The sequence below is a fragment of the Anas platyrhynchos genome, chromosome 2 (genome assembly GCF_047663525.1).
Source record: "Anas platyrhynchos isolate ZD024472 breed Pekin duck chromosome 2, IASCAAS_PekinDuck_T2T, whole genome shotgun sequence".
NCBI classification, from domain to species: domain Eukaryota; kingdom Metazoa; phylum Chordata; class Aves; order Anseriformes; family Anatidae; genus Anas; species Anas platyrhynchos.
Window position 1 is genome coordinate 39,179,753 of NC_092588.1, and position 25,432 is coordinate 39,205,184.

The 25,432-nt window shown below is 37.8% G+C and overlaps 1 protein-coding gene across 9 annotated transcripts in view; it reads left to right on the top strand.

Annotated features, from left to right (window-relative positions):
• TOX (thymocyte selection associated high mobility group box) overlaps window positions 1-23,912 on the top strand; it is a 223,865-nt gene extending 199,953 nt beyond the window's left edge. For all 9 annotated transcript variants that reach the window (XM_005012134.6, XM_013092644.5, XM_038174659.2 and 6 more), the window contains 3 exons: window positions 9,828-10,214; window positions 19,261-19,412; window positions 21,569-23,912. In XM_005012134.6, coding sequence (XP_005012191.1) covers window positions 9,828-10,214; window positions 19,261-19,412; window positions 21,569-21,605 — 576 coding nt within the window. In that variant the 3' untranslated portion in view covers window positions 21,606-23,912. The remainder of the gene's footprint in view (window positions 1-9,827; window positions 10,215-19,260; window positions 19,413-21,568) is intronic.
• The last annotated feature ends 1,520 nt before the right edge of the window (window positions 23,913-25,432 follow it).

The window sequence follows — 25,432 nt, forward strand, 5'->3', positions numbered from 1 at the left end:
TTCCAGGCGATTTCTTAGCCCCTGCCTGACAGCAGAATAATGAAATTCACTATCATTGTTATATTGTTTTCTACCCATGGTACCAGGCTGGAAGTGGGGCAGTGGGGCATCAGTTCTTTGATGCTCAGACCTTTGCCCCCTTTGTTCATTATTTTTTTTAATTTCTTTCTTTCTTTTTTTTTTTTTTCCACAAAAAAGCAACCTTTTACTTCAGCCATTTTTTTTCTTGCCTTCAGCATCACTTCTCCATATGCCCTTGACTGTAGGTGCGTAGTGAAGGAAACTGGGAATGAATGTGAGGAACATACTACCTGCCTTTCCTCATAGAAAGCAGACAGTACTAGGAAAGCCCATGTGGAAGAATGGGCTCAGATGAAACAAGTATATAAATTTGGGTGACATTTCACCAGAAGATGAGATACTCATCTTTGACACAATCTGTCATTGTCTCTTCCAGATTTCAAGTCCCTCCTCCATTGTATCTTTAGGAAGAGTACCCATATTTGTCAGAAGGGAGGCATATGGTGCTTTCCTCTAGGCTCTGTCAATAAAACTGAGAGGTTCCAGTTGGAGTTTGTCACAGTCACATACACACACACACAAACACACACAAAGTCACTCACACACCTAATATGTATAATTTCAGATTATGTTATTTGATACAATCATAATTGAAAAGAATGGAAGTGTCACCAACAACTTCAGCAACAGGATTGCCAGTGCCTCTCTAATACATTCTGAAATGCTTTAGTGATGTCTTTATAAAACAGCACTACCACCCATCAAATAAGTTAAATGTAAAACTGTGTAAATATATCAGCTATGCATTAATCCACACTTAATTAATCAGTGTATTTCCTGTATTTTTCTGCTTTGTTTATAATGATTGAGATTAATGGGTCTGTAGTTGAGCTTGTTCATGTGTATAGGAATTGATATGTAAAGTAAAAATCACATTACAAAGCATTATATCTTCTGCTATGCAGATTGCCATATTGCTTATAATACTGACTAAGCCTTTGCATTGTAAACAAGTGTCTTTATATTTGCCCTTAGTTGCAACTTTTAGTACTATTCAGGTCCAGAAATGCAGTCTCTGGTATCTGGTAATTTGTACAGCATTACATAAAATGCTGTGAATTGCAATTTTACTTTTTCATAAAACAAGCACTTTTTCTAGCTTAACCAGCCGTTTTTTTCTGGCTGACATTAGAGTTTTTGCTGCATCTTTTAAATATATATATTTAATACATATATATGAATAAATGTTAAATATGTTTATATATTATACGTATGCATCTATGTATACTTATAAAACATGTATGCGTATTATATATTTAATATGCATAATACATATGTCAACTATAGCAGTACAAGTTTAACTGTTTAAATAATACAAAGAAGATTCCTCTTTCTTGTTTTGTTCTCTCTGGCTAAATGAATCTTTAATTCTGTTCTGTACAATGGCACAACTTCAAGTTTCATGCAAACACATTTTAGCAGCTATGGCTGAAACTAAAACCACTCATCTAGAAGAATATTATTCAAATTGCAAATGCTCAAGCAGATTTCAAAAGTCTGATGTTGTGTCTAAGTCAAAGCGGTATCCTCATTTGCCTTTGCAACAGACACAATGGGCGTTTTTCAGTATGTGGACAGTGCAGATCTTTTGGGCATGTAATATTTCTCCTTGAAGTATATGGCACATGCAGTTTTCCTAGCCAAACACCATGCAATTGCTATATACATGTATATATATATATGTATATATATATATATATATAAAACCATTGTGTATATATATATATATATATATATATAAAACCATTGTGTATATATATATATATATATATATACACATAAAACGTTGCATATAGAGACTGGCATTGCCTTAATGTCATTAGCAATTTATAAGCAGAGATATTCCAGGCACCCAAAATGTCTGTGTTCTGTGTATAGTATTGCTTAGAACAATCAATCTCTGCAACAACTCCCCCGGGGATGTGGTAGAATCCTCATTGCTGGAGGCTTTCAAGATGCAGCTGGACAGGGTGCTAGATATTCTCATCTAGACTCCCTCTTTCCATGAAAGACCTGATGATCTTTTGAGGTCCCTTCCAACCTGACTGTTCTATAATTCTATGATAATTGAACAGCCTAAGGAATATATACAAGGCCTTTTCAGACTGCAGTGAACATGGAAAAGTTTTAGCTAGTTGCATAAAGAAACATGAAGACTACATTTAAAAAAAATAATATAAAAAGGCCAAAAACCCCAACCAATAAACTCAATGGTGTTAGTTTCCTGTTTCATATGTGTATGTGGTGAGAGCACTTGCCACAAAAGGCAAAAAATATCAGCTCTCCTAGATCATGGCTCTCCCCATTCTTAAGTAAATGTGGATGTGCAGTTGTGTTCCCTCCACTATTTGTTTTCTGTGGCCCAATTAATCCCAAATGCTTTTCTGCATAGTGACCAAGCTTCAAATGTAGGGAAACACCCTATCCTAGCTCACTCCATCTTTAAATAAGCAGCTGTTGGGATTTAGCACATTTCTTTTGGAAATACGGTTCTGAATATCTCTTGACAGAATAACCTGTTGTGTCTACTGGTTGGTGCTTTAATCAAATGGCTATTGTGTACAAGGAGAACAGCAACCTTTCTGCTGCTGGCAGAAAGGCACCTGGTTTCTACTTTTTGAGAAAACAGATTCCTATATTATATCTAGCCCCAGTCCATGCAGATGTTCTGGAGTTTTAGAAACCAGTTCAGGCTGTTTACAGTGAAATCGTCATAGAATAAATAAAAAATATGTCTGTGTATGATGCATGATTTCATTTTTTTTTCTGGTAGCTGTTAAAGTGCTACAAGGGAATTGGCAATGCTTCCTGTAAAACAACAACAGAAAACACAGAATGATGATATGCACCTACAGCTTTTACTTTTCTCCGTTAAACACTAGAATCCCTAGATGGGAAAACTATAATGCAAGGCTTTTACAACAGATACTCAATATTTCTGTGATACCTCAGTCTTTCTTTCTGGAGTTAATACGATATACCAAAAATCTTCAAGTGATCATAAATAAAATCACGTATGTGCAAGTATATGATGTATCAGAATATCTGGTAAGTGAACATATGTATCAATAAATCAATTGCCTAATCTTATGATAGCACAAATCAAACCAACTTCTTGTCCAGCAAAGAAACCAACTATTTACTGCAGCTGAAAAAGAAGAGCAAAGGATGTTTTAAGTTAATGCCATGAATTGTATTTGAGGGCAAATCATGTGAAACTTTACATTTAGCAGTCGAAAATCCTAGTGATGCTCTCACAGCACTTCAGCCGAAAATGTCAGAAATGTCTTGAGCTTGAGAGAAGCTATGTGTTGATTTGCAGTGGATTTATGTTTGTTTTTAAGTGAGTTAATAAAACTAGATTTTACTATTAGCTGAGTGCTTCCATTTGGGGAATTAAAACACTTGTATCAAATTAAAGTTGCATATCCTTTATCACATGTATCCAGGTTACATTCATTAAACATCCATTTTTACTTACATACCCTGAATGAATCTGTGACAATCCCCTGCAGATGATGACAAAATGTATATTTAGATTTGAAGATGTTCTTCTGAGCCACCTTAGCTAATTATAGATGACAACCCATGGCTTACTCCTTTGTTCTGAAACATCAAGAATGTGTCAAAAGCTTCTGAACTCTCTAGAGTCCCCAATATTATTGCAATAGGTGACTGGAATTAGCAAAATATGAAACATCATTTTCTAAGAGCCTCTTGTGACTTAGGTAGGAAAGCAGCTGTATTATAAATATGCATATGAATTCTCTACCGGAGTGAATAGAGTTAAGTCAAAGGAATCTCTAAAGTAGTTAAAGAGCTAAGCAGGAAAGAGAAAACAGTGCTGGAGAGCAGTCATTCTCTCATAAACAGCTTCACAGCAGTATTAATAAAATGGACGAGCCCATGCAGGCTAGAAGAAGAGATTCTTCTCAAGGAGAGTCTGGGGTTGGAGGTGACCTAAAATGTCAAAAACACTAAAAACACACAGGATTGTGTGAACACAGAAAAGCTGAGAGAAGGAATAAACAATTCAAGATGTTCCTTCCACCAAAGAGACAGCAAAGACAACAGATGCAAAGTTAAGCTTAGGTAAGCTTCGTAGAAGCTGCATAAATATTCAGCCAATTTCCTTCTATCTACCCCTCTAATGTCATGGTACTGAAGGTAACTCATTTAAAGCTGAGTCAGGCCTGCCAAAGACTGATCACAGCCTACCTTGCTGGTACCAGCTGACATAATCACTGCTGTTACCTGGAAAGTAACCTTCATTCTGGTCATAAAGTCCAAAAACTGTTGAATTCCTTAGCATGGCTCAAGAATGGACGCCAGTCACTAGAAATGCACATGGCACTGCCATGAAAAGAGACAGTGTGTCAGCTGTGTTAGATGCTGACACATATTCATGTATTCATTTGAAATCTTAATCAAGTTAAACTCTTTTCCAAGCTTTGAAACACTCCTATAGTGCATTTTCATTGCCCATGTAGAGGGGATGCCAAACCCAGAGCACCTGTTTCTCATTTAGAATAAAACTCTATTTTTGCTGTGTAAAAAAGTCTTCTGAGGTGATGTTTACCCACAAGTAATGCTATTTGCATTGTTAGAAAGTTTGTGCTGGCCATATTGGCCATAAAGCTTGTGGTGATCCTCCCCCTCTACTCAGCCCTGGTGAGGCCACACCTGGAGTATTGTGTCCAGTTCTGGGCTCCCCAGTACAAGAGGGATATAGGGCTACTGGAATGAGTCCAGAGGAGAGCTACAAAGATGATTAGAGGCCTGGAGCACCTGTCGTAAAAGGACAGGCTGAGAGAACTGGCCTGTTTAGCCTAGAAAAGAGAAGACTGAGGGGAGACCTCACCAAGGTATATTAAATTATGCAATTGTCGATCAAATTGTCCATTAAAGTTTATAGGAGAGTTTCCATTGAATTCAGTAGTCTAAAGATCAGGCCATTAGAATACCACCTTCTTAAAACATATTCTCACTTTGCTTTCAATCACGTGGCTGATTTTCTTTTCCAACAGACGTGCAATTAGAATAGCCAATGTTAGCCAGAAGGCAGCCATGAAAGAGAAAGATTATCAAAATTTATCGGTAGGGTTCAACAGCTCTTTGGTTATGTAGAGCTACTGATAATGGTTTAAAATGCAACTATAGACTTTCCAGAGTGGGAGTAAAATTATGTCCCAAAGGAAGTTTTGGAGTTTTCCAGGCATCACTAGGCTGCTGCTGTTTCACTGACACCTCTAGGCCGAACAGGATGCCTGTGTCAAAAAACACTTCTCAACTGTAGGGATGGATTGCAAGTTTTGTGGTAAGGTAAACCTCAGTGTCACTTTTCTCTAGGGAATTTAACTTTCCCATGTTTCCACATTCAGTCTACAATTAGAAGGACCATGGTGGTTCTCTAAAAAGAAAGAATAGCGCTGGATGAACAATGTTTAAACCCTTAACCTAATTTAATTATTTAGTTTGGCAGATAAGCACAAGCAGTTTTAACACACAGTGGGAAAGTAGAAGGTAAAGTTTGCTTTGCTCTAGTATTGGAAGGAAAAGTGTAAATTTGGTCAAAACTTGTGGTTAGTCAAAACTTGACTCTGCGCTTCTAAAACTTTTTGCAAAATATTCAGCACTCAACACTTTCTGTGGACAATATAATTTATCTGTGTCATTTCATGTTTACTTGGAAGTATGATACAAGTAGAATTATTTTCTGGACAGAGGGTTACTCACCAAGGCTTTCTATAAACTGTTTTTGCCAGTACTTTTAATTAATATAGATATATTAATTACTGTGAGATATAGCAATGTTTATTTTGTTTCCTTCCTTTCACTATTTCTCTTTTAATTTCATTCTCTTTCTGATGGGCTTTCAAAATGTTCTTCCCCCTTTTTCTTTGGTTTTCAGTAAAACAATAGATTCTTTTAGAAAAAAAAAATATGTTTTGTGTAGTGCCTATAGGGCACTTGTACTTTTTCTGTAGTATTCCATTGCCTTGGCCTACCTAATTTGCCTTCAGCTTCTTATTGTTTATATATATATATTTTTAATTTAAGCAAGAGTATTAGATGATGTTAGATGAAGAGGCAGTTCAAGAAATCCTACTCCTAGCCTATTAAGAACTTGAAAGATTTAGAATAAAGCTTTGAGCTGAACTCAAGAACAAGTACAAGTCACTCAAAGACCATAAAGAACTGTCAAGAAAAGTTAGTTTGTGGTCTGAGAATATATTCACTGAGTATGCATACAATAAATCTTCTTACCATTAACTAAATATAATATTCTGTCACCCTCTAGTGGTGGGTCTACAAAACCATAATTAACGATGGTAGTGGTAAAAGATTTTTTCATTGCATGTCTGGTAGAAGACATTGTCACGTGCAGGAAATATTATGCTTCAGTGTTTGATGGCCTCTGTGTATGGATTAGTAATTTTGGTCTCCACTACATATATCTGTAAATAAGTATATCTTATAACTGAATGCCACATTTAGAGATTAAATTGTCTGTTTTGTCTTTGGGCAGATTAATTAGCTAAAGTGGGCTTTTAAAAATGATTTCCCTACTCTTCTTCTTGGAAAAGGTAAAAGCAAATTGACTGAGTATCAGCCTGCAAAATTAGGGAACGCGACTGTGCATCTAGAGCCCATACTGACTTGTCAAATCCCTTCTTTCTTAATTTCTAGCCTTACCCATAATAAAGGTGCTGTCCTAGTTGAGACAGTCTGATACTGTGTTAGACAGGTGCAACGCCCATTCAAACCTGTGAATGCAGTAATTGTGCCCGAAATAATAGTGTGGCTTATGTATCATGTACACCTCTTGGTATATTCGACAGTAAAGCAATATAACAAAGCCAAAATATTTGACAGCACCTATTCCATTAGCTTCATCAGTACTTACAAAATCTGAGGTTTCTGACCCAGTCTTAGAAAAAGCTGAAAGTGCAGTATGCTGGAGAATAGCAAGTAATGGTTTCATTTATCAAGATTTCCAGTAACTGATAATATTGATGTGCTTTACACTGATATTGGACAATTTGGCTTCAGATCACATATGATTTAAAGCGCCCTAAGTAACAGCAAAATACTTGGTCTGAAACTGAAGTGTTGTACTTTTCACCCAATCAGGAGGTAGTGAAATATATGGAAAGCTAATTGACAGCTTGAGACAACTGCAACTGTCCCTTTGATCACTTCGCAAACAAAAAGCAAATGTTATTCATCTCTGGCCTGAGACCATACAATTCCTCTTAACATAATTTGGTATTTCAACTATTATGTGTTACTGAGAATCTGGTATCTCTGTAATCTTATCAGTATGGGCCATGCATTCACCACAGATGTGCGAACTCAGAATTATCCAGAAATCAAATTGGTTCAGTGTCTTTGTTTAAGAGGTCTATAGCAACATCTTTACAGTCACAAATGTGCATGTATCGATGTGTCACAAGTGTGTAAGTGCATATCGGTGTGTCAGAAAGAGTGCCACAAAAGCTTCGTGGTACTGCCTCACCAGGAGGAATTGTTTAACTGATCTATCCTGAGGAATTTGTCCCTGCTCAGACCTAAGAAATTGTCCCTGCTCAGACCACACCAAACCTTCCAGCTACATCATGGGAGAGCAAAGCGTTTTCAGGATGGGGTGATGCACTCAGTAAAGCTTCAAGTTTCTGCAGAAAGAGCACAGCACAGACCTCCATAAAGAACCCAGCATGCTCAAGGGGAGTGTTCCAACCATGCCTCTGATTAGCTAACCTTCTTCTGAATCTGAAATTTTGGCAAACCTATCAATCTTTGCTCCCACACGTACAATAACATCCTACAAATATAACCAGGAAGAGGGGGAAGAATACTTCTCATGTCATCTCGAACATTAGTTCAATGTTTTAAATATAATACCCAAAAAATGCCAGATTGTGTGCCCACTTTAAGGTTTTATGTTTTAATGTGTTGGTTTTTTTTTTTTGGCTGTCTGTATCCTGCAAACATTCTTATAATGCATATTGCACACCTGTATACCCACATGTGAGCAGATCCAGACAGATCCATAGAAGCAGAGATTTGCATTTGTTTTATCATATTAATTTAATTTTCCTTAGATTACTAGAGAAAATAAGTGGGGTTTGTTGTTGTTGTTGTTGTTGTTTTTGCTAATGGAACTGCAGTTTTATGTTGGGAAAATGAAGTTATCTTTTTCATCTTTATCATTGGATATAATGAACCAATTTCAGTAACATGCGTGTCAGCGTATTGCTGGTGATGGTACATCCTTCAGAAAGAATACAAATAGGCTTTCTTCAGCTGCACTGACCCTGGAGTGCTGAGAGTAACATGAAACTTACTCTGACTTATAAACTGAGCAAACATGACATGGAGGTCACTGAATAAGGGCATATATGCATCTTTCAGCCCTTGTTTTGACAAAGTGACTTCTTTTTTCGGAGGGACATTTCTGCCATTTTTTTCCAGCATGTTTCACCTTTCACTGGCTATCAATCCCAGTATGCCTTGACTGCAAATTATAGTTCCCACCTATAAGCACATGGGAGTTAATTTTTTTCATTATTTATTTGAGCACAGAGTTAACATACAGAAGATCTAAGAAAATTAGAGTATTGAAAACAACAAATTGAGTGCAAATCAGATATAACAATTTATAAATGTTAAAACTAATAATATTATTGAAATTCATATCCATTTATGGACAATTTTTGTTACTAGCAGCTTTAAAAATCATGATAGATTATAACATCTTTGAAAATCTGTGCATTTTCTATTATTCCATTCGGTATTCTTCAAACTTATGTAAGATAGTTTCCCTCTGTCTGATGCCATCTAACATTTATATAGACAGTTTTAAAATGAATTTTCAGAACTTTATGAACTCAATTTATAGAGGAAGTTTAGCTAAAATTATTCAGAATATGCTATTTTTTCTGCATGCGTGACTTATGGAACAAACTTGATACAGGTCTGGATAGCTTCCCAGCACAGAATACTTCTCAATAAAAGCATCAGTGTTACAACTAGAATAGTTATTCAGTGCAGTAAAACAACTGGATGAGGTTTAGGTTCTTCATGATGTTAGGTAACTCTGATACAGCACTATTAGCAGTTGTCAACATGTATGGTAAAGGACACTGAAGCTTTTATTCCTGTTTTGCAGATAGGAAAATGAGGCATAGAGCAGGGAAATGACATGTCAAAGATCACTGTAGACTTTTGCCAGAACTCACCCTCCTTAATGTTTTCAACTAGGCCATCAAATTTGAGGACAATAGTAATGAATGCTTGTGAGAATGAATGTGACAGGTTTGGTTTTCTTTGTTGTGTAGGTTATTAGGTCACTGATGCCAGTTCTAAGTTCTGAAAAAGCAAAATGTCAGGTTAGACCAGAAAGCAGAGGGGCTAACCTCTCTTTTTATTCTGATGAAAGAAAATGTGTAAGGAGATAGGCATTGTTTTTCTAGTGTAATAACCAAACTCCATGGCAAGGATATTTTGATGGTGCAGATATGTGTTTTCCCATGGTGAGATTCTTTAAAAAATAATGCTCTCCATTATCCCACTTTACCTTTACAGCACATTGATGTTTGCAGCTACACTTTCCTTCAAACTGCTCTGAAGAATATTGATGGGAGAGAAATGTGCAAGATCTGTCTACGCAACATAGTCTGTAGGTGTGAGAAACAGCATTTTGTTGCTTCTAAGTATTGTCTATTTTTCATCTTTCCCAACAGAGCTACAGTGAACCTGTTGATGTTAAAGCCTCTCCGCAACCTCAGATGATGAATTCAAAGCAGTCAGTGTTTCATGGGCCTGCCCAGGCTCACTCAGCTCTGTACCTCGGTTCCCACTACCACCAACAACCAGGAATGAATCCTCACATCACTGCCATGCATGCCAACATCCCCAGGAATATAGCACCTAAGCCCAACAACCAAATGCCAGTGACTGTTTCCATAGCAAACATGGCTGTGTCGCCGCCACCACCACTTCAGATCAGCCCTCCTCTGCACCAGCATCTCAACATGCAGCAACACCAGCCGATTTCAATGCAGCAGTCCATTGGAAACCAGCTACCGATGCAAGTCCAATCTGCTTTACATTCACCTACGATGCAGCAAGTAAGCTCGAGTTTTTCAGTTGTATGGGGAACTGGGATTTTTAAGCAAGGGAAATTCATCCAGAAGTTGGCATATTGAGAGAGATGTAAAGCTATGGATTAGCTTCAATTTTACAGAGTTCCAAGTGGTAATGTAGTATGAGGGCTTAGATTTTCAAAGGTGAGAACAAATGAATGGGTTTGCCTAGATGATGGGGAATTTTAGTTGAACCTCTTGTGCTAACGGTGGCACTCATAATGTTCTTGTGAGCCCCATCCCTGTCTCCCTTACCAAATTCAGGAAGTACCCTTTAAATAGAAGTGTGGATCCATCTACAAATCTGAAAGTACCTTGAAATATAAGTGCAATGCTAAGGCTTCTGGAAGATATGTTTTGCAAACAAGGGGCAAACATGTCTAGTAAAAGATATGATTGTAGCACGCACTAGTATCTTTTGCTGACTGTGACTTTTAACAGGTGGAATATGAAGCAACACAGGTTGTGCTATACATGTTAAATTAACAACAGATCGGGTTAACTCTGCTGATTTCATGAGATAAAATTTTCTTTTGTGTTGGGTGAGATCTGACTATCAATAATAAGATCTTGCTTTACAAAGAGGCATTTAAATGAAATATTCTTCAGTGGAGTTGTGAGAGTTGTACAAAATCTGTACACACAAAATTGTCAGTTCTGGCTGATAACACAGAGCCATGGATTTGCTGATTGTTTTGAATGTTTCTATACATTTGCCTTTGCTAATAAGGCACTTTTATTTGCTTTTAAAACCAAAAACATTTAATGTAAAGATTGGATGTTAGAGCTTCTGGCTGGGAGAGCTGATTTAGCAGAGAGGAATTTTCCATAGCAGGACCAAAAAATAAAAATAAAATTAAAAACAATTTGGTAAAATTATTTGTTCAGAAGGTAAATCTGAAAGTGCTGAGGACAATCTGGATGTTTTCAGAGACCTTCATCCTAGTCTCATGAATGGTTTCGAGTAATCAGGCAGGTAGACAAATTTATAAAGGGTTTACAACTTTTGCCTAGGATGGTTTATTTTTCACGATCAGAGTAAATAGACTCAATAGACTTGTAACCACATAAATATAGAGTCTTTTACTGTCATGTATTGCTGAAGGTTTTCCTATTAGTTAGAAAGGCAGTGTCCTGGTGTGAGTGTCCTGCCAGAACCCATGTGAAAGCCTCAGAAGAACTCAGGAGTTAACCCCAAACTTGGGCAGCTAGAAGTAGCTAGGGAGAAGCCCTAGACAAATGAGCTAGGAGGGTCAGCCTGGTGATCATAAACATGATTCAGTCCTAGTGGAACTGAAGGTCCCGAGCAGTGAGAGACAAAGCAATGGAAAGAGACCCAAAGCAATAGCCTGGTTGGTGACCTCGTATGAAGGACAACATCTGTGACAGCAGCCTGTTGAGACTGCATGGTTACATGTGAGCAAGTTTTAATTGTGAAATGATTTAGTCTTCCAACAAATTAGAATCAAACATTGTATGCCAAGCTCAGAGACACATTACTTGTCCAATGCAGAGCAGCAGAAGATCAAACCCGTTATGTATTTTCCAGAATCATTGATAGTCATAATTTACAGAACAGAATTGAAAATCTGGCTTTAATTATTGAATGAATAGTTCTGTAATGGCTAGCAAAAGATGGAATGCAGATGTTAGATACTTTGAAGGATTTCATGTCTCTCTGGTTATGTACATGTACGACATTCATCACCATTTTTGTATGAATCTAAACATTTAGGAGTTATATTAAATAATTCTATCAAACATGTACCACACACACACACACACAAAAGGTAACATAACATGAATCTTCTGATGTTTTACTTTACCAAGTTGCAAGCTCGTAACATAAGGTGTGTATATTAATGGCTTGAGAGTAATTTCACTTATCCGTGGGATGTGTTGTATGCAGCCTAGTTATTTCTAGTTTAAGAGAAAACACAGGGCACTAAGGTGTAGAAAATGGGTTTCTAGAAGTCAGTTTGTAGACCAGTACCATGCTGTATATTTTGCTTTACTGTACCATGCTGCATATATTGTTTTACTAAGTGCAAGTACAGTAAAGTAAGAAATATTGTACCTCTGTGTTGCAGCCTCCCCACTGTTAAATTCCTTAGTGGTTAGCTTAAATACTTCTACTGAATTGCTTAGTCAGAAAGGCTGATGCTTATAATGAAGCATCCGCAGTGAGACATTTCTGAGCTTCACTCAAGGTGACGGGTGCTTATTACCTGCTGAAATGCCACACTGCCAATCTTAACTACATTTCTCTTAAGCACCTTAAAACATCTGCAAGCCGGTTTAGATGTCTTATGACCCCACTTTTTTTGAAACCAATACAGTTTTTGAGCTCTGGAAAATCTATGTAATTTCACTAAAAAATATTTTAATATGTATTTCAAGTTCTTATATGTTTTTGTTGTTGTTGTTTGTTTGTTTGTTTGTTTGTTTTAACATACAATAGTTTGCACAATTTGTAAATTGTTTTTCTTTAAAGAATGATGCTGGCAAAGACAAAAATTATGCTAGTCTGTAAAGCAGCAGGTGTACAACCCCCATCACAGTTTGCCTTATGCTGCAACAGTGGTACTCTATCTAGTTTCTTAGGTATGACTCTTTCTGGTCAAGAAATGGTAAAAAACAAAGTCCCCAGTATTTTGTACTGCATTAGAGCACTAAATACAAGAAACTACGTTGAAAGTGAAGGCCTCAGATGCCAAGGAACTTTGATCTCCATTCTGCTTGAAACTGAGCAAACATTGTGCTGATCACAGAGCATGTAAAGGAGTCCAAGACAATGGAAAAGGCAGATGAGCCCTCCAAAAGAGCCACAATATGATGATGGCAGCACAGAGTCAGCATCAACGATGGCAAAGGAGAGGTGTACACTGCCCTGTATGGCCAGCCCACAACAAGGAGGGAGGGAAGACTCTCAGCATGAGGCTTGGTCCCCACCAGCACTGTATAGGCCACTCTGCTACATAAAGAGACAACAAAGGAGAATGGGAGGATATGTAGTCTGGTAAAGAAGAAGTGATAGTTGCATGTAATTCAACATTTTTTTTTCAGTTCATTGTCTCTCAGCTGCTTGATTTCCTCCACACTAAAGGTGTGGTTGCCCTAAGACTTTTTCAAAGACTCCAGTGATCATCCAATTTATGTAAGCAGCAAGAACAGAAACTAATTAACATCCCACTCCCTGCAACGTTACTTGCAACAGGAGACATTTTCTTTTACAAAAACCTCACCACTGCGTATGCCAAACAGACTAACACATTTGAAGAAGCAGCAAGGTAAATTTTCTCGTGTCACACTGTAGTGTGAAGCTTAATAGCCAAGAAAGGGATGAGACTGTCAACAACTTCCTAGCAGCCTTCTACTGGAGCTGCTTGCAGCCTCATCTGGTGGGACAGCACCAGTGCAGACCACAGCTGGGCTGTAGATACATTAGAAGGAGCAACCACAGTACCTACCAATAGCAAATTCCCACTCTCTCTCTTTCTCTTTCTCTTTCTCTCTCTCTCTTTGTTTTGTTTTGTTTTCCAAATATCCATCTCTGAAACAGTTTGTGGCTTACTGGTGTGCCACTCAATAGTAGCACACTCTCGGAAACCTTGCTGTCTATAGATCCCTGCTTTCACACTATGGCTGTGGGAGATTTGATTACTTGTTTTCTCAAGGAGAGGGAGGATGGTTCTTATCAAAGACCTGCTTGTAGCATGTCTGAAGGACTGCCAGCTCCAGGAAAAATCACGTACAGATCCAGAATGCAGTCCTGGCAGGCAGAGAAACAGTTCTTCAAAACCACAGTGCATGAAATCCACAAACTCTTCGGTGCATAACTTTGGGGAGGGACTGATAAGAAGTGCTGACCTGGGGAGTGAGTCCTGCCCACACTGCTGCAAGGACAATGAGCTGATCTTCATCAGCTCTGCAGGGAACAGCACGTACTCCTCCACTTCCAACAGCCCTTGCCTGCATGTGTGCAGCTGCCAAACTAGGAGAGACTGCCAGCTGGAGAAGGACGGTTTCCTCAAGGATTCCACAAAAACTGCAGAACATCAAGAAGATCAGAAGTTTTGGTAGCCAAAAATCCTCAGTGACTGCACAGTTTCTGTTATTTTAAAATCAATTAATTCTATGGATTATGCAGTTGATGCAAGACATCCAAATTTTTCTAAACTACACATGACAATGTAAAATTTATATATTAGTTCATTTTTCATATGCCTTGGCATTATTAAATCTTTTTTTCTTTAAACAAACTTCCAGAGTTTATCTAAATAATTATTTGTAGTTTCCAAAAAATAAACTATTTTTTCTCTATTCATTCCCTATTCTGTTTTCAAAACAGCTAATAAAAAAATTAAACTACATGGGCACTGTTGCAGACTTTTGGGGGGTGCTCATTTACAGTGTTAAACCTTTTTCCTGTAAAATTTACATTTTAGTCCTATTCTCATAGTTAGATTTAAATGAGATCCTGATTTTGAGGATATTTAACTTCTAATTTTAAAATATACTATATTTTTCTTAAGTATTATTAGCAGGAGTTGTGTCAAAGTTTTTCTTTGATGAAGTCCAAATCTCTTGTGCAGCAGTTTTTCTTTCATCCACTTTTGACACACCAAAAGAATTATTGTACATTGGAAGAGTGGGACTTTTTTTCCATTAAATGCTCATATGAGCATCTTACAAGGTTTTTTTTTTTTTTTTTTTTTTTTTTTTTTTTTTTTAACTGATACTGCATTGCTTCTCTCTAGTCTGTTTCTTAAACATCTTGACAAGATGTTTAATTTTTACTTAGTTGGGATTAGGTGATCTGACTCTTCAGCATTGTTATTCAAATCACCCAGATTTCTCTTGAAGTTCAGGCTAAAACAACATCTGAAGCTGCAACCTGTTTTCTTTTGAAAAGTTGTTCCTTTATGCACACAGACATACATGATTCTTTCTGAGCATACCCCATGCTCCTGCCTGTTGCACTGTGCTGTTCAGTGTGGAGAGGGATAAGACCAAGGATCCACTCCCTCCCAAATATTCCCAGTCCTTCTTAAGAAACCCTTTTTAGTAGCCCTAGTGGAAGCATCTCCTTCCTTACTTAAAATACTTCAGTGTGGCCTGGTGGGTCTCATCATGATCTCTGTCCCACTTTGGTTCATAGATAAAGCAAGCAAAATTGTATTCTTAACATCAAGTAACCATGGCTGCAAGTGTATGCATAACAAAAAGGCAGAAGATTAATGTATGTCACATTTTATTTTTTTATTTTTTAAAAATAATAACTTATTTCAGTCTACTTTTAGATGTTTCTTTTCCTTTAGAAAATAAATGTATACAGCAAGATGATTGCATAGCCTGCCAAAAATAATAGCCTCATTTTTTCTGGTATGTATTATATACAGTAAACTCAGGATCCTGCTGTATTTGTCCAGATTTCTTCCTCTTTTTTGTTATGCTTTGTCTTCGAATGAGGTCAAGAGAAAAAAAAATCATTAATATCTGTCAACTTCCTTTATAACCTTAAGGAAAAATCTTTGTATGATATCACACAGACAGATTTTCAATTTCCTTGTGTAATAAACAGATGCTTTAGGATTTGGATGTAATTTAAAGGTTTAAAATATCACATTGAGATTGATGAATAAATCAGTTGTGAAGACAAAAACATTGATGCCTGTTGAAAATACCTCTCCAGACAGGCAGGAAATGAAATTAGTTCCCAGTAAAGTGTGGAGATGAGGATCACTGTTTAGTTCTGCTGCAGGCTTTTTAGGACTTGCTACAGTGGCACAGTGAAACTGCTAGGGCTACAGAAATCTAATTAAAGAGCAAATGTCCCTCCTGACATCGAATTAATCTTTATCAAGTTCCCTATTTTTATTTCAATCTGGAACAAGAAAATGAAATTTAAAATTCTAGGCATGTTGCAAAACAGTTGGTGATTTTCTCTTGAGCATTACAATGCAAAAACATTCACCATTGTTTAATTAGACCTCGAAGCACTCATTTTCTGAGCACTTTTTATTTCATCATTGTTTGTTAAGGGCTTACATAAATAATACACAAATATTTACTACAAGCATGGTACAAGGCAGTCTCCCTCTGTTGTACAAATCTATATTTCCAGAGCTTTTTTTTCTGTGGATGAAAAAGCTGAAGTAATTCTTGTTTACATTTTAAACATGGTCATAGATTACTGGTCCTTCGTATCGCATTCAGGTTTCTTAAATTACTTTGCCTTAAGAAGCAGACTCCCAAACACCTGCATCATTACTTCTGTTGCTGGTAGCCCTCTGCCAGGCTCAGTGCAGGATGGTGCTGGGTGCTGCCTCTCAGCAGGATTAAAACCATGGCTGCAGAGAACCCAGAGTGGGCCTAGGTGCCAGTATGCTTGTGTGGTCCATGGGGTTGGTGTGTGCTGGTCCCAAACTAGAGGTGGCTCAGATACCTCTGTGCCGCTTTAAAATGTATCACATGAGCACATCTTGAAGAACAAGCCCAATCCCAGGCAGTCATAAACTAAAATGGATGCAAGATACGAATGTTGTTACTCCTTGTTCTGTAGATAGGAGAATAAAGCTCATGTTTGTGGCCCTAACCTTAGCACAAGAGGTATCAATCCAGGCCAAGTGCATCCTTTGCTGAAGGACAGCCAAAGAGAGTTGGCTCTGGTTACACAGACAACCTAAGAAAGGATAAGAAAAAGACAAGTCCCCACCCAGTACCAGGCTGACATTTTTAGCAGGGGACCATCCTCCCACATGTAAGCTATTCCTTTGTCCAGGAATGCTATTGCACTGATGTTCTTGTCCTCTCACTTGGACAACAGTTTATTCTTGCTACAAGAGTATGTGAGCCTCTGTACTTGCTCACTTGTATTCTTCTCTACAGCACTGCTCAGGTAGTAGCCACATTTGGCATTTTTCTTGCATAGATGATTGGTTTTCCTGAAGAATAATAAGATATCGCTCGGGGGTTCTGCTACCAAAGGTAAACCCAAATGCCTGAGGGCAGAATGTGTTTTTGTGGTTAGGTTCTTCTTACAGCTAAATTAAAAAGGGCTTATGGGTAATGTTTTGTATAAAAATTATGGTGGTGATATACAAAACCAATTTTTCTGCCTTTTAATTACACAAAACTTCAATTAAAGTCATTGAGAAGTCTGCTCAATTACAATTTCCTTTGGATTTGTTACAGGCATGGTTTTTTTATCCCGATGTGCAGGTTTGCAGTCTAGTGAAAAAGCTGTGCACAGAGCGTGGTGGTTACAGTCACAATGAGTGCATTTTATTTTATCTTATTATCAGGGCAGCGTATAGGCTACATTACAACTAGTTGCTAGATTCAGCTCATGAACTTGCCCACTACTAATGATCTATTTCTTGTCATCATCAGGGATAAGGTGAGGCTTCCAAGAGCATTTAAGGCACTGAGGTGTGACTCCCTTCTCCATAAGGAAGAGACTATAGAAGAAAGTAGTGTACAAAGTTAAACGGTCTCCCAGGGGAAGTGAACAGGCTCCCCAGGGAAGTGGTCACTGCACTGAGCTTGTTGAAGTTCAAGAAGTGTTTGGACAATGCTCTTAGAAACATGGTCTGATTTGTGGGTTGTCCCGTGTGGGGCCAGGGGTTGGACCCAATGATCCTTGTGGGTTCCTTCTGACTCGGGATATTCTGTGACTCTATGATTCATTTATGGTCTAAGCTAAAATCCGTGGTCAGGATGAGCAGAGCAAGGAGAATGCAACATGAAGGAAGGATGTGAAGAAGGAAGTGACATTTTATATTTGAAGGAAGCTCTTTTTGGAGATGGGAGTGTGGCAGGTGAAAACTGAGAGTCCTCATTTATCTCATTTAAAGGTAGTGTGGCCGAGTTGTTAAATTTGCAGCTGAAGACAGTTCTACCCAAAATTCCCTTCTTTATGATGACAGTGTGTATGAAGTAATCACACATAAGCCACTAAGTTTTCAAATTTAAAGCTTTAAGCCTATCTACTCTGTATGTGGCCTTTGACCAGAAGTAGATTTACAAACTAGGTATTTTGCATCAAGTTCCGTTTGTGGTTTAACAGCTACAGATCCTATTAACTTGACTGAGAATTGTATGCCTTTTTTTAATTATTATTTTTTTCTCAGCATAGCATATATCAGCTGCTTTTGTACAGTATTCACAATTTTTTGTACAGCATTCACACTTTTACCCAATGTAGTCCTTCTAACTTTACAGGAATATAATGTACACTTATATAGGCTGAGCCAGGTACACTACGGCAGTGCATACTAACCTTAAAATTTCTCCTGGTTTTGAAACACAGCATTTTAACTGATATGTCATCAAAAGACCTAAAAATCATTACGATTTCTGGTATGGCAGATATTTTAGGGAGCAGGTCAGATGTCCCTTTGTAACTTCCACTTTTTTTTCTTGTCCTCCTGGTTTCAAAAAGTAAGTTATTCTGTGCTACTTTCACTACATTAGTCCAACAACTGTTAAAAAGCTTTGGTTGAATTTCTGTTTAGTTGAGAGAGAAATACAAATAAAAGAAGCAGCAGATGGTCTCTTTGTGACTGAATGAAGAAAGAGGGTTTTGAGAACAATATGTGAATAGGTGTAGTCTAATAAAACAGTCAGCCACCTGCTGCCTACATCCTTCAAAAAGATTCTGTTGCATATTCTAGGAATTAACGACTAGTTTGTGTCCTTACGTCCAATCTAAATGGAACCTCTAAGGAGCAAGCAGACCTTTTTGCCCCAGTGTTGATTAAGTTGTTTTCTTGGTTTTGAGTTGTTTTCCCTTTCAGTTCTATCCTGTGATTGTTAACCTGTGATTGCTAACACCAATTTCATGCCATTTTATTTCTCAAACCAAATATTTTAAAACATAGAAAGCATGTACACTTTTTCTCCCTTTTTAAGCTAAAAAAGGGGGCTTTACTGTTTTGCAGTACACACCTTGTTTTTATTTTTATTTTATGTACACAACCTGTTGCTTGGTTTCCATGCATCATAATGCACTTGCTATTTCTTCTAGGGATTTACTCTTCAGCCTGATTATCAGAATATCATCAATCCAACATCAACAGCTGCACAAGTTGTTACCCAAGCAATGGAGTATGTTCGTTCAGGGTGCAGAAATCCTCCGGCACAGACTGTGGACTGGAATAATGACTACTGCAGTAATGGGTAAGCAGCCAGTGAATGCCACCTTGTGTTGAGCAACATTCATGACACAAGTATCTGACAGTGAAAACATCTTTGTTGCCTATTTCCCTACACTTCACTTCAGAAGTGCACCTGTGATGACACTGTATTTGTCGAGCAGTTAGACTACTGTGGGATAATAAGTTTTCAATACATACATTTATCAGAGATTTTTGTCACCTTATTGCAGCACATACATTTTGGACTTTGAGAGCTACCATTCATTAGAAAAGCAGAAGCGAAATCTTAGGGAAAAGGCATAGGAAAGAACTAGTAAGATCACTGCCCTCTACTTAAGAGGTAAATGGCATGAACAGTTTTCTCCAAATATTCCATTGATGAGGAGAGCTTGCTGCCAGTGAAAACATCTGGTTTGGGTCATGGGAACCCCTGTCAGTGAGACCCAGAGGTCTCACTGGGATACAAGTTACATGGAAGGGAACGATGTGAAGATTATGTGACTGTTACCAGAAACAAAACTCCATATGTGTAGGAGTTCTGTGCCCCTGCCGGTAGCTCCTTCAAAGCCTCAACTCCTCAGCAGCCTGGTTTTTGTGGAGTCATAGTGCTCTATCAGGAGCTTCCTGAAAACTTTTTAGACTGAACAGAAGGTATCTTCTGAGCTTTAGATGATAGATGTGCCTTGTGAACACGACCACCAGCCTGACCTCCTCTTGACCTTGGCATGAATACCAAAGACACAGGCAGATAAAAGCTCTTGGTTACTGCCAAAGTAATTGAACCCCAAGTGTAACTAAAGACCAGTTTCAACCATTGCATTTACTCAAACTCAGAATTGTGCTTGTGTTACTATTTTAAAACATTTCTGCAACACGAACTAAACTGAAGAAAAATCTTTTTCTGGTTACAAGTTCAGAAAAATATCCACACCAAAACCTACTGACACTGAGGCAGACTTTAACTGGTTCGCTCAATGGCCTCCCTCTTCCCCCATAACTAGTGCTTTTGCCCCGAGACATGCCCACTTGTTCAGCAGAACGGTCTCACTTCTGTGCTGTACCACCCAAATGCATTGATCTGTGCTGCAGGCCCTACCAACAGGCCATAATCACCTCCTGTTTTGATTTCTGGTCTCCTCAAAAAAGCAATGTGAGATCATTGCCAGCAGTGTCCTCTAGGTGCCCAGTGGGTGTAACTCCCATCGGCAGAACTTTTCTCTGAACAGACTCTGTATACGTGTGCTGTGTAGATGTGCGTCTGTGAATCTGTGTGCAAGGACTTAGCGTGTTCTTGCTTTGCCAGTGCAATTTATGCTCTATGCTAATCCTGGACTCCAAACCAAGTAAGCTGTAGAGCTGTGGAAGAACAGAACTCGTGCCTGGGTTTTGGCAAGGAAACAGGAGATGAAGAGCAAAGCCTCTCCCCCAGAAAATCTCTGCACTGTGAACCAAGCCCTGTCAGTGATACTTCTACTTTAAATGATGTACTTTTTTCTGACTTGTACAGACTGTTCCAGGTTATAAACTGGTAAATGATTCCTTTTTGCTCTGAGTTGGTATGTTTCATCCGAAGATGAACTGTGGCAAGAACAAGTGTGCTGGATGATGGTTGGTGGAAGGTCTCCCACAGAGCCTGGAAAAGTTAGTTGAGTTGGGCTCTGTTAGAACCATCTGGTGCTCCTTTGCTCACGCTTACCTGAAACTGCCAACACAGTGCATTTTGGCTATGCCTGTACTAATAAATAAAAGAAGCCAGAGAGAGCTGGTTGGCACCTATGCTCATGGAACTAACCTCTCCTGCCTTCTACAGAAAGGGTGTTTATGGGGTAAGGTCTCTAGAGCTGTGATAAATTCTCATGTACAAAGCTATGCAGTTTGTGAGTGAGGGACCATCAATACTACCAACCCACTAGCACAGGTGACCCCAAAGTAGCGCTTAAACACCCATGACCCCTCCTATTCAGTTTAGACCCAGATGTGGCCTCTGGGTTTCTATATGCCACTATGGCAATAGGGTTTTTCTTATTTTTTGTGTTATTACCTTAGCAATACAGCTGTACTTCAGTGATATGCTTGGAATTAATGACACAGTAGGGTTGTGGGGTTTATAGAGGAAAGAAAAGGACTAAAAATTTAACAAATTTAAAAATCACATTTGTTCTTTTTCCCTTTGAACAGGGGCATGCAGAGGGACAAAGCACTCTACCTTACCTGAAAATCTGAAACATCTCTCCTTTCCACTGAGGAATGCAGGGAAGTCTTTTCATCATGGATTGCTTTATGCAGTCAAGGCAGTTCTGCATTTTATTAGAAAATACATGTACAAGTTGCTAAGCACTTAGGACTATTTGAGCTCGTGGGTCACCCACTCTGGAAAAAATAGTCTTGCTTCTTTCTTTTTCTTTCTTTCTTTTTTTTTTTTTTATTATTTTTTATTTTTTATCTCCCCTCGTTTTTGTTTCATTCTTTCTTTCCCCTTTCCATCCCCACCCTGAGATCCTTTAACGGACATTGCTTTTCTTCTTCCCTGAAGGAAACTTGGACCATTCAGATTTTATGTTGTTTTTTTGCTGTGAAGTGCTGCGATAGTAACTGCCTTAGCAACTGTAGATGTCTTGGATAAAAGTCCTGGATTTTCCATTGGTTTTTCATAATGGGTGTTTATATGAAACTACTAAAGACTTTTTAAATGGCTTGATGTAGCAGTCATAGCAAGTTTGTAAATAGCATCTATGTTACACTCTCCTAGAGTATAAAATGTGAATGTTTTTGTAGCTAATTGTAATTGAAACTGGCTCATTCCAGTTTATTGATTTCAAAAAATGGGTTAAATTGGCAAACATTCATATTTTTACTTCATTTTTAAACAACTGACTAATAGTTCTATATTTTCAAAGTATTTGGAGAAAAAAAAGTAAAATATTCCCAAAAGATATTAATTAAAAATATTGGCCTCATCTCATGAAATAAACACAAAAACTAGGGAGAAAAAAAAAAAAACACAGTGTTGATAAAGAGCAAACACATTTATTTTGTACTGCCTAAAAATGCTTCTTTTTTTTAAAAAAGAAAAAAAAATCACTTTATGTGTACTGGTTAGTAAATGTCATTTAAGTCCTTTTATGTATAAAACTGCCAAATGCTTACCTGTTATTTTATTAGATGCAGAAACAGATTGGAGACAGCTAAATTATAACCTTTACATATGGCTATGTATTATTGTTTCTTCATACTGTGTCTGTATTTAATCTTTTTTTATGGAACCTGTTGCGCCTATTTATGAAATAATAAATATAGGTGTTTGTAAGTAAATTTGTTAGCATTTTAAAGAGGTTTCTTTGACGCTTTAACTTTTGCTGGCACAAATTGTTCACAACTGATGTGAATACTTTATTTAGTTTTTACAGTGACATATATAACACCAAACCTGCTTTTCTGGCAGAAAATGAAGGTAACCAATACTTATTTCTGTATTTCTTTGGTTGCTAAGGGGGAAAAAAAAAAAAAAAGGTACTTTTAAGTAATTCCCTTTTTAAAGTATTGTGGTAAGAAGTTGCCCAAAACCAAGACTTGAACCAACAAAAGTAACTAAATAAAACTACACAATGATGCTTCTTGAAAATTCATCAGTTAATTAGTCAAGTGGAATAGAAATATTACCAACAGAAATATTACCAAATATGCTTCAAACATTTTATTGTATATTCAAAAGTTCCTACAGAGTCTTAGGGAGTGTATTACAAATACATACTAAAGTGAAAGGTAAGTTCAATAGCCATAAAGAAGGATTTAAAAAATCCAAAATAAAGAAGAAAGAAAAAGAAAAAGGCATTTTGTCAATGTGTTTCTTCAGGGATAGATCTGAAAATGTTTTTCTGGAGGATTTCATCCCAGATGCCTGTCAAAGTAATAGAGAGTACCACTGATTTGTAGTGTCTGTGTGAAATAAAGAATGCAACTCAGAATAAATACAAATTATGCAATGCCATTGATTTTTATAGAAAACAAAACAGAAACAAAGGTATGCTTGCTTTGGAATGATTTCAGGCAATGTACAGTTGAAATCACTTGGCATGTAATAACTAATAAATAATGCAGATCAGATGTGATTACTCGGATGACTGTAGCTGAGAGCTCTAATTTTTCTGTCTTGAAACTGTATGAGAACTCGTGATTAAATTCACAGTTTATTGTTTGTCTGTTTAGTACTTTAGAAATATACCAGCACTACTAATTACCCAATGTCTTCTATTTATTATATTATAGTAAACTACATTTTCCACTCATATTAATTCCAAAGTGAGAAGATAATTATTGGGATGAGAAAAATCAGCTTTGATTTTGACAGGCAGTTTTCTTTTTTCTTTTACAGAAAAGAACTGTGTTATCTCCATTTCTTTTAGAGCAGGTGCGCAGTCACATAAAGTTGTTAATTTCAATATCCAAGCAGAGTTCAAAATACAAGAAAACTTTAATGTAAATAATAAAAAAAATACATCATGAATAAAATACTTATTCTGTATGAATCTCTTGCTAGTTGATGTCTCTCAGTCTGTAAGAACGGAAACCTGCCTTGTGTTTACCACACAACACTTTTACCGGTCATGGGATTTGAGTGTGGTTCTGTGCCTGGGCTCTGTTCATGTGAGTCAGCTGTGCTGGAAGAGCAGCACCTTTGCTCTGGGTTATACTGAAGCCACTTCGTTCCAAGAGAGAGGTCTGACTCTGATGAATAAATGTCAGTTCTTCATGTCTGACCTTAGGAAAAAGCAATGGTTGCTGGGCAAGGGCAATCTGCTCTTTGTTTTCAGCTGCATATCAACAGGTACAAATTATTGATAAGCGGAGCCCAAAAAGTTGAGGTTCTCCTGCAAGCAGGCGAAACTTCACTGGAGCTGATGAAGATAGGCACCATCCTTTGCTATAGCACTTTGGCTTAGGCACCACAGTAATACATATATCCAAGTTACTGGTTGTAAGTCACCATCTGTCATAAAGATGATAATGAGACAGCACACAGGAATAAAACAACCTACACACTGAAGCAACATAGTAACAACAAAAAATACAATAAAGACATCCATCAAAATGATAGAAACCAAGAGAAATAATGTCTTCCATTAATTGGAACTAGTTTGCTTGGTTGGTTGGTGTTTTTTGTGCTGTCGCTGTTTGTTTGTTTGTTTTTCCTGATGATTTTTTAAAACTGGTAGGTGAAATGCAAGGTTAGGAACATAATCACTCCAGAGGATTTAAATGCTGTCTGCTTGCACCAAGGTAAGCAGAAGTTTTGAAAAAGAAAAGAGCTCTTTGAGTTTGCTGCTGATCTCAGAGTGCTCTGTTCTGGTGATGTGAGACCCAGTCTCTCACCCAACTCACAGAGGTTCAAGCATTGCACCCAGCTGCTGCCTCTGACCTGAAGAGGCTCTTTAAAAGGACTTGCTGTAGCATTTTTCCCCCTACATTCATCCACAGGCAGTAAGCAATTAATGTATTCATGGAGGGCCTCAGCCATTCACAATGAAACTTAATGTATTCATGCCTGCCTCTCTCTCCCTCACCAAATACCATTTCCTGATTCCAGTGGCAAATCTGCCAAATATTCCCTGTGAGGCTCCTCTGTAAACAGGAAATCTTGCAATAAAAGAGCTCATTACTGGAAGGTAAGAGACAGGCTTATCACCTTCCTCAACCTTCTGAGACTTCATCCCAACCTCAGCTACCACCTCCAAGGCTGCATCTGCCTATTTCTTACATGATTCTGTAAACATGGCAGATCCATGGAGATCTCTTTCCATGCTCTGGAGACATGGAGTAGCTAAAACCCTTACTCCACACACAGTCTGAGAAATAGCTAAAGAGCTGTATGTAACCATACAGGGAGTCACTCCCCAGAGCTCCCCTCGATAAAGAGGTATTGATAAAGATAGATATAGAGCCATTACCTGTTTAATTATTTATTTGGCGTCCTCGAGTCTTTTAACATTTAAATGGAGTATTATTTTGGGTGCATAAGAGTTTGAGAGTTCTGGCAGTGCTGCA